At 43.9% G+C, this 9,428-nt stretch overlaps 1 protein-coding gene across 5 annotated transcripts in view; it reads left to right on the top strand.

The window, feature by feature from the left end:
• The first annotated feature begins 1,725 nt into the window (after window positions 1-1,725).
• Window positions 1,726-9,428, top strand: part of LOC142585844 (uncharacterized) — a 32,232-nt gene continuing 24,529 nt past the window's right edge. For 2 of the 5 annotated variants that reach the window (XM_075696894.1, XM_075696890.1), the window contains exons 1-4: window positions 1,726-1,958; window positions 2,586-2,691; window positions 3,900-4,091; window positions 9,013-9,320. In XM_075696894.1, the coding sequence (XP_075553009.1) occupies window positions 2,613-2,691; window positions 3,900-4,091; window positions 9,013-9,320 (579 nt within the window). In that variant the 5' untranslated portion in view covers window positions 1,726-1,958; window positions 2,586-2,612. Of the gene's footprint in view, window positions 1,959-2,544; window positions 2,692-3,899; window positions 4,092-9,012; window positions 9,321-9,428 lie in introns of all 5 variants that reach the window. The other 3 variants (XM_075696891.1, XM_075696893.1, XM_075696895.1) reach the window with 3 other exon arrangements.

Here is a 9,428-nt window from a genome sequence, read left to right as displayed (position 1 = left end):
GATTAGCAAGGTAATATCATCAGCAATCGCGAAAATATAGTAAGTATTAATATAGTAAGTAGTAATATAGTAAATATAGTATAGCAGTATAGCAGAAGAATTCTATAGTGACCTGTACAGTACCCAAAGCAGCCACAACACCTCCATTCGAAGTAGTAATGAGCAGGTTACAGAGGCTCCTTCTATAACTAGCGATGACATTAGAAGGGCCTTGCAAAACATGAAATGGGGAAATGCAGCAGGAGAAGATGGACTACCAGTCGATTTAATCAAAGATGGAGGAGACATAATGCTTGAAAAACTAGCAGCCCTTTATATAAACTGTCTATTGACTTCAAGGGTCCCAGAGAACTGGAAGAATGCCAAAATTATACTTATGCACAATAATGGGAGACGTTAAAGATTTGAAAAATTATAGGCCCATTAGCAGTATTATAGTATTTCAGTAACATATAAAATATTCACCAAGATAATCTCCAATGGAATAAGGGCAACACTGGACTTTAGTCAACCAAGGGAACAGGCATGTTTCAGGACGGTATATTCTACAATGGCATCCATCTGCATACATGTCATCAACAAGGTAATTGAGAAATCCACAGAGTACAATCAGCCTCTCTATATGGCTTTCATAGATTACGAAAAGGCATTTGATTCAGTAGAGATACCAGCAGTCATAGAAGCATTACGTAATCAAGGAGTACAGGATTCTTACGTATCTTGGAAAGTATCTACAGAGATTCCACAACTACCTTAACTCTCCACAAGTAGGTGGATACCTATAAAGAAAGGGGTACGTCAGACAAGAAGACACAATCTAGATCTCCAATGGTATTCACTGCGTGCTTGGAAGGAATTCATATTCAAGCTACTAAACGGAAGGCTTAGGAGTGAGGATCAAAGTCGAATATCTCATCAACCTTCAATTTGCAGATGACATTGTCCTGTTCAGCAACACCGGGGACGAGTTACAACAAATGATTGAGGACCTTAACAGAGAGATCTATAAGAGTGGGGTTGATTAAGATTAATATGCAGAAGAAAAAAGGTAATGATCAATAGCCAGGCAAGGGAACAAGCGTTCAGGATCGCCAGTCAGCCTCTAGAGTCTGTGAAGGAGGACGTTTACCTAGGTCAATTACTCACAGGGGGACCCTGAACACGAGAAGGACATTTACAGAATAAAAATGGGTTGGAGCACATTCGGCAGGCATTGTCAGATCCTGACTGGTAGCTTACCATTATCATTAAAAAGAAAGGTGTACAATCAATGCATTCTACCGGCGCTGACGTATGGGGCAGAAACTTGGTGACCGACATAGAAACTCGAAAATAAGTTTCAGAGAGCGATGCAACGAAGAATGATAGGCGTAATGTTAAGAGGCAGGGAGAGAGCGGTGTGAGTCAGAGAGCAAACAGGAATAGCCGGTATTCTAATTGACATTAAGAGAAAGAAATGGAGCTGGGCACGTCATGTAAAGCGTAGGTTAGATAACCCATACTCTATGAGATAACCGGTGGACCAGTGGGTTACAGAATGGGTGTCAAGAGAAGGGAAGCGCAGTCGAGGACGGCAAAAGACTAAGTGGGGTAATGAAATTAAGAAATTCGCAGGCACTAGTTGGAATCGGTTGGCGCTGGACAGTTGTAATAAGAGATCTTGCGAGTTCTTTTGTTTTCCGCAGAGGCCGCAGGAGTCCACTATCATCATTACCAATTCTTGATTTTTACGCCATCTTGTTAATCTTGTTAGCCCGAGAAACTGTGCACGTTTCAGGTTGCAACGATTTACTATTTTTGATCTCTGGAAGAAAAAGGTGCTGTGTATGTGGACCATGATGTATTTTGGCATCTAGCCTGGCCGTTTGCAAAATTCGGATCACGGAACATCGTTGCTCCGGCTGCGTCGGAGCCCTGCAGTACTGCAGCGCAACTCTTGCCGCAGTCAATCACCCAAGGTAAATTTCATTAGTTCAGCAGTATGCCACGATCTGAACGTTGTCGTTGAACGTTGTCGAACGAATTGTCGATTACGGACAGTCCGTGATTGAAACAACAGTTGCAGCAAATGATTCCATCGGCACTTTGAAATCAGAATTAGTTCGTTCCACGCGCTACCGGCGCTGGCGTAATGTGAAGCGTTTTCCCTTAATAAGAGGGGGTTCTATTTGTGTTTATCTGTCCTCATCTCGACTGCATTGGGTGTGATACCTAATTAAGCTAAAATATGCGAGTTTTTTAAATGTTTAGAGGCTGAATGAAATCCCATAAGGTTTTTTTTGTGCAGCGTTTGTGCGGGAATAAAACACTTTGTACTGTGATCGCTACTTGTAATTTATTAAAATCTATCTAGGAACAGGCGTCGGTCATAGAAAGTACATTCGTTAATCTGCCTATCTTGGATTATCTGCAAGGGGGTCATATCAGAATGCTGAACTCACGTCTGAAAGCCCTGTTATAGGTATTGTGCGCGCATTGTTAACGACGCCGCATGACCGTTCGCACGCTTTTTGTGATGCATGCCTTGATTCGCTTCTTTCTTAGCAGCCATGAAAGAGACTGCAAGTTGCCTGTTTTTTCTTCAGTGTAAAAAATTGCGGTAAATAGAAATCATGTGGTCCGGACCCTCTGGACCGTGGAATCAATGGCCGATTCATGCCTCCATGTATCAAAACGTGCCTCATGAACAAGGTAAGGAACATTACATGTGTGCTATTTTCATTTCTTAACATAATGTGTAAACGTAGAGCATTGTTGTGGCCTTAATGTTTCGCAGACAGCGTAGTTAGCAATTGGTTACCGTTAGTTACGCTATCATAATAGGCTCTGACATTTAACCATTTGTTTGAAGTATACCCCTTGCAAGCGATCATGCGCGCGACGGGGACATGCGACGCGATGGAGTTGGCTAGTCGCTCACAACACTTCTGGGCGACGAGTGACGAATTCTAGATTTCTAAAACCGAGCGATCGAGCGACGAGAATGAGTGATCTGTTCGCGCGTCGGCCTGTTTCATAGCTCGAAGCCATCGCTTGTCGCTGTCGCGCACAAAACCGCTCGCACGGAGTTTGCGCTTGACGCGAGCTGCGCCAACCAGGCGCATTTAAACATTGTGCTTGAGGTTGGCTCATTTGAAAAAGAAAAGGAAATGTAAATTAAACAAGTAGAGCAAAGCTGGTTTGTGTTTCCTTCACATTCCCCGATAATGTGCTGGTGATAACCATCCAATTCTGAGTAATATAAATTAGGCACTGCAGCAATGCTAATTTTGTTCTCATGAGGCTGAGGGCTTGTTGAAGTACAGCAAGCTTGTGTCTGAAATGTCATGACCACTGATAGCATTTGTTTCATTTACAACTTCTATTGCACAATCTAAGGGCAGTCGCTTGTTTTCAGCATCATGAAATTGGTGCTTTAGAGCCCAGAAAGGCTGGTCTTGCGTATTGTAAAACTGAAAGTAGCTGCGAATGTTTTTTGAGTGTACAAGAAATATTTGTTGTTGGCCTAGGATCAAATCTAAGCACATCGTGATCTCCAATAGCGAATAAGTTCAAAAGAACAGGCTGGTGGGCTCGCTGGTACTGCATAACTTGAGTTAAAAGTGCAAGAGAACATGCAGGACAACAGAGGGGAATGAAAACATGCTTTACCTCATGTTAAGCAAATAAGTGTCGTTTGCAATAAATAACTCTCCAAATTTATTTGCTTTTGAAATTCACCTTTTTTTCACATGTCAGTATTCTCCATCTCATCCTTTAATATAATTTCTGTTGTTCCTCTGTAGTTGCTTAGTATGAATAGTTTCTTGAATTACCTCAGTTGTAGGGATCTTGTGGGGCTCACTTTTCTCCTCCCCCAGTATCTGCCCTAAGAAAAGTCTCGCTCCTTGCTTTCTCAGTGGACTGGGCCCAACTCGCCAAGCAATGGATCCAAATGCAGCAGGCACCCTCCAGGCCCGAACCACCTATGCCAGCACCACATATGGCCCCACCTATGGCCCCCAGAGTGCCTGCACCACCCTTGCCACCACCTCAGGCACCTCTTGGGATGCCCCCATCTGTAGCTCACAAACCTATGCGACCACCAATTGGTATGTTGTACACATGCCTTTCTCTGAAACCAAGTGCAACACTTGGTTATGACCTGCATGGTTAGCATTGCTGTGCATTGGTGTGAACGAGACATACACAAGAGACGACTAAACAGATGAGCACCAGTGTATGTCTTTCTCTTGCTGTCTCTCTCTTGTATATGTCAGCTTCAAATTAGTGCCATTTGAAACAAATTGTACCAATTCACTCAAGAAGTCTTGATGTCCCAAAGCGATACACATGCTGTAAGTGATGCATAAAAAAATGGCAGCCATGACATCACCATCACTTTCAATTGCCTGTAGCAAAGTAAGAACATGAGAAAAGTTTTGGTCACTCTTAGGAAGCAGTCATTGGGGGCTGTATGATGTGAACAATAATATTAGTACCCTGGATTTGTTTAACTTGCAATAACATGCAGTGGTCAGATATTGAATGTGCTACTGCATGCTCAGCACCAGAACGGCGTAGCTTATCAGCCACTGCAGCAGGTGGCACAGTTAAGAGGAAGCTTTAGGGTTGTGCCAGCTAGGCATCAATGCTTGGCCTGTCACAGATGATGTATGCCTATGATGAGGTTCTTTCAATTGATTAATCCTAGCTGAGGCACTGCCTCAGCGCATGAAGTGACAAAGTCGTTTGTTCTCACAGTGCAAGCCATTCATTAAAGAACATGCAGCACAAAGAGAAACTAATCAAACACACACACAAAAAAATAATTAAGTCTCCAAAGAAAGTTTCAAAGTCAGAAAGGGCCTACAGTTTCATGGTCTGCAGTGGATTTGCGAGATGAACTCGAGGTGGCGACGGAGGCAGACCTCACAGCATAGAAGCGGTGCTGAAGACAGGCACTGTTCAAGAAAAATCCTGGTCACCCTCAGGCGAACACCCGGGATCCAGTAATGTAGGAGTAAGTCGCATTGCGACGCCGAGAACAAGGGCAGGTGGCCTCGGCACAGTAGAGGTCCCGGTGCGTGAACTTCATTTTTCCGACGTCGCTTAGCATCTTCCTGCATGCGATCACGAGAATGCGATTCACGAGAACGCAGTTCATGAGAACGCAATGACACCCCCCTGGAAAGTCGCCCTAGTCCAGTAGAAGGCACGAAGCACGGGCCTGACGTCCGATGACATCACTCCTACGCCTGGAGCACTGGCGAACTCCTTCCTCCACACAGGCTTCTTGTTCCACATCTCCCCGACCTCTTCCTCTTCTTCCTCTCTTTCTGCTCGCTTGTTGTTGCTGCTGTTCGAATTATTTCTTCGGCGCGCTCTGCCACCACTGCAGTGTCTCATCGTCACCTTCGCATGGCTGACCCACTTTAATCACGGCACTCGTGCACTTGACACATCACAATGCTGTAGCGAGCCTCAAACATAAAGTGAAAGCGGAAAGCCAAGGCATATTTTTATTTCATGTAGTTACTTCGATGAAAGACATCATGAGAGGAACATCATTCATACCTATTATCAAACAGTACAAATTTTGTAACAGAGTAAAGTGGGAAAGATGTAAATCTGACAGCATTGTACTATGCTAATGTTGAATACATTTTGTGGGCTCGTAATGTGATGTGACAAAAACATTTGGCCATCCTGAAGGACCTAATGACTGGCTATGTGGCCATAGACGTAGAAAGGGTTTGGCATCATGGTGGCATTAGAGTGACACCAATAAAAGAGTCAATTGAAAGAGGGCACTGGGGTTTGTGACCTAACAGTTGCCCTAAAGAGGTACGAAAATATATGGTGTTCAAATCGGGATATAAAATATGTGGCGTTCTATGGACAAGAAGTTATAAAAAGTTAAATGCTTCATTATATTGAGAATTTTGCTATGCACTTCAACCTGGTTATAATGAAGTTGAAAGGGAAGCCGAAATTACTTCGTTATATCCATTACTTCGTTACACCAACTATTGCCGTTTGCTGCAGTATATGCCCAATGATATGCACAATGTTAAACAGGCAAAGAAGACTATAGCTTTGCGGCTTGTATGCAATGAGAATTCAATAAAACAACAGCAATAGACTCTCTATTGAGTGCAGCACGTGACGTTTAGCACTTGATGTGACAGCCATTACAGTAGCATTCTTAAGTTCCAATGTGATGGTCTTTTGCTTCTGCTTTCCACTTGGCTTGCTCATATTGTCGTGGTACCCATTGGAGTATGCGGCCAACAGCTTGCCACAGTGCCAGAAACGCAAATGTATGTGTGGATGCGTTTGGCCGTTAAAAGTGAAACTACCTGAACTACCGCTTTCTCATGTCCCCACGGCTCAGCTGTGTGAGTGTGCTGGCTTGGCTTGGCCGGCTCGTGCCAATTTCACGCAATCTCAGAGGTCACGCAGCTGCATCAGCACAGCGCGGTGCGCTGCAGTGAGAGAGAGAAATGAAGGCACTATCCTGATTTTGTTGCGCTGATTATTATACTGGCAAAAATATAACACTATAGCACTAATTTTTACTTCACTGCACGCAAGCAGCATCATAAATATGTGGCACAGCTAGGCGTGGCCTCCGAGATAGCGATCTTGGAGAGTGAGCCTAGCTTCACCAGCTATGTGCCGCACCGAGAGAAAGGTGCAATAAGATAAGAAAATGTGCTGCTTGTGCATGGCACCATGCGTGCAGCTACGCGTGGTGTTGAGAAAGACCAGTGCTGCTCAATGGTGTATTCGTTGCGGGAATTTTGATCTGCCATGCTGAATGAGTGCGGAACCTGGTGGAAAGCGATACACTCAGTGCACGTTGGTATCTTTGCTTTTGGAGACAAATCTAGATCATTATATCCATTGGCAGAACAATTTTATTTCTTTTTAAAGGGAGGTTTAATATCAGTGGATCTCTATGGGGGTTTCAAGGGGGGATTGCATTTACTTCGTTATATCCATTGTTTTCTTACTTCCCTTTTCACTATAACAAGGTTCATGTGTGTTGCAGTTAGTTATGTTGAGGTTTAACTGTATAAAGTTTCAAAAGGAGAAGGCATCTTGACCGACTTCATGCCTAGGACCTTGCCCTCTCAAAAATTAACGTCACAGTTAACTGCATCAGCATGATATTGATGATGCATCTGTTGAGAGCTCTAATGGCTCAGGAGGCTCTTTATGTGTTGTGTACAAAGACACAAAAGACAGTTGTAAAAGAGTAGCGAGATGAAAGTAGTTAAGGGGGGACACTGGTCTCAAGTAGCCTTAATAACTCCTAAGCCTATTTCTGCAGTCACTGGGGAAGGCTTTGACTGCGTTTGGCACTGGTAGCAAACTATCGTTGACGTCTTCCATAGCTACTGCACACTTCCAAAAGTTGAACACATTTTATTTCCCTTTCTGTTCGCCGAATATGCTTTGTAGCAAACTAAATTTGACATTGTTGTGTGCCAAGCTTAGCACGCCTGAGAAGTTCGAGCACACGATGATGAAAATCTGCAAATGGCACGGCATGCTTACCGTCACGTGTCTTAAACAACGAATGAAATTGCTTGTAGGGACAACTCTTTTGCATGCTTTTTCTTAATAGTGATTTGGCACATGGAGTAGCATCACACATCACAAGAAAAGGCCGTTATTTGCGTGTTCATCAGAAAAAATTCAGCTTGCCAACATCACATGAAACACTTACGATTAAAATATTGATCCAAGATGCATGAAAATTTCCAAGATCATGCATAAGTTCCTGAAGAACAAAAAAAAAATGAGGACCCATTCCATTCCACCCTGTTAAGGCCAGGTTGGACAGCGAAACTGTGAGGGGACCACCACCTACAATATGACAACAAGACAAACAATAAACTCTGGCAAACGTTCCTCATATTACTGTGATATACACTGTGATATAGGGGGCCATGAGCAATTGCATTTTTTTTGCTTGCGGTGGTATGAGCCATTGCTTCCGCAAGTATGAGCCATTGAGAATAACAGTTTTTGACATGTTGTTCTCTATCATGCATTTATTGCTTGCTTGCGGGGTATGAGCCATTGCTGATGATTAAAGTTTTTTTGCTCGCACTTTTCTGTACACGGACACTATTAGGCCATTAGGGGGTAGCGGGGTGAGCCATTGCTGATGATGATAGTTCTTTCTGGCTCTTTTCTGTCCACAGACAAGGTTGTGCTGTTGGGGGTTTGTGGTATACAGCTTCATTGCAATATAGAAATTTCAAAAAAAAAATATTTTTCCACGCTTTTTTGGTCTCTGAAACTTTTGTACCCCATTAAGCCATACTGGCAGCACAGAGATGCCAGAGAAACTGAACATAAAGGAGTTAAGCACTGTTTAGAGAAGTGGAGAAGAGACAGAAGCTTTGGTTCTTTATATGTAGGTACATACAAAGCCTGACTACAGAGTTCAGATTCACAGTGATCTGTAAATTGTACTGTGCTGTCACTGCTTTGCACTTTGGGTGAAGCTGAAACATTTCCCTTCATATGTTGTCGTCAATGGATGATCAGGGACATCTTAAAATGAATTCATTTTTTTCAGCATTCTGCACAGTACTTGATAAGGCTTGGCTAGCTGGTTTTCCACACTCGAGCAAGTTGTGCTATGCAGTTTACTGAAAACGATATGAATGGAAGGTGGAACAAGGCATAAAATAATACATGCAACAGTTAATGAGGTCTCCAGAGGGGCTAGTTCGTCTTCCACATTCAAGTAAGTTGTGCTAGAAAGGTTACAAGAAACAAGACAGACATGAACCGGATTTCCAGATGTGCACAGACAAGAAGACTGTCATTTTGAGTTCCGCACTTCATTTCGTGTCATATTCCATCCTCCACGTGTCTTGTTTTCAGTCACCTGTGTAGTGTAACTTGCTCGTCTATGCATATTGCTTGTGCTTCTCAAGAAAGAAAACTGTGCCATATTATGCACTTTTATCTTCTAGTTTTTCCCGTGCTCTCTGCTTGTGTAATCAGGGGGTATGCCACCATCTGGGCCACCTCCACCGACAGGCGGCTACTGGGGAGGACCGGCATCATCGTCCTGGGGTGCTGGGGAAGGAAAATCCTGGCAGTCATCAGTGGGTCCACACCAGGCGATGCCGGCTGGGGGAATGGGCCCTCCCACGGTCGCTTCCATGCCACCCATGGGAGTATCTGAGAAAGAGACCTTTGACTATGGTCATGTTTCTTCAAGCCAGCCGCACGCGTCCCAGAGCTACGATTACAACCATGGCGGTGCTGAACAGTACGCCCAGTACGCACCCCCACCACCACTCATGGACGTAGGTGCAGCTCAGTCATTGCTCCAGCCAATTGAAGCAGGCACCCTGTGGTTATTTTGTAACACTGTGGAGGATCTTCAGGCATAATTCGCTGTTTGAAAGTGGTAG

Source organism: Dermacentor variabilis, chromosome 6 (genome assembly GCF_050947875.1).
Source record: "Dermacentor variabilis isolate Ectoservices chromosome 6, ASM5094787v1, whole genome shotgun sequence".
NCBI classification, from domain to species: Eukaryota; Metazoa; Arthropoda; class Arachnida; order Ixodida; family Ixodidae; genus Dermacentor; species Dermacentor variabilis.
This window is presented reverse-complemented; position numbering and strand designations above follow the sequence as displayed.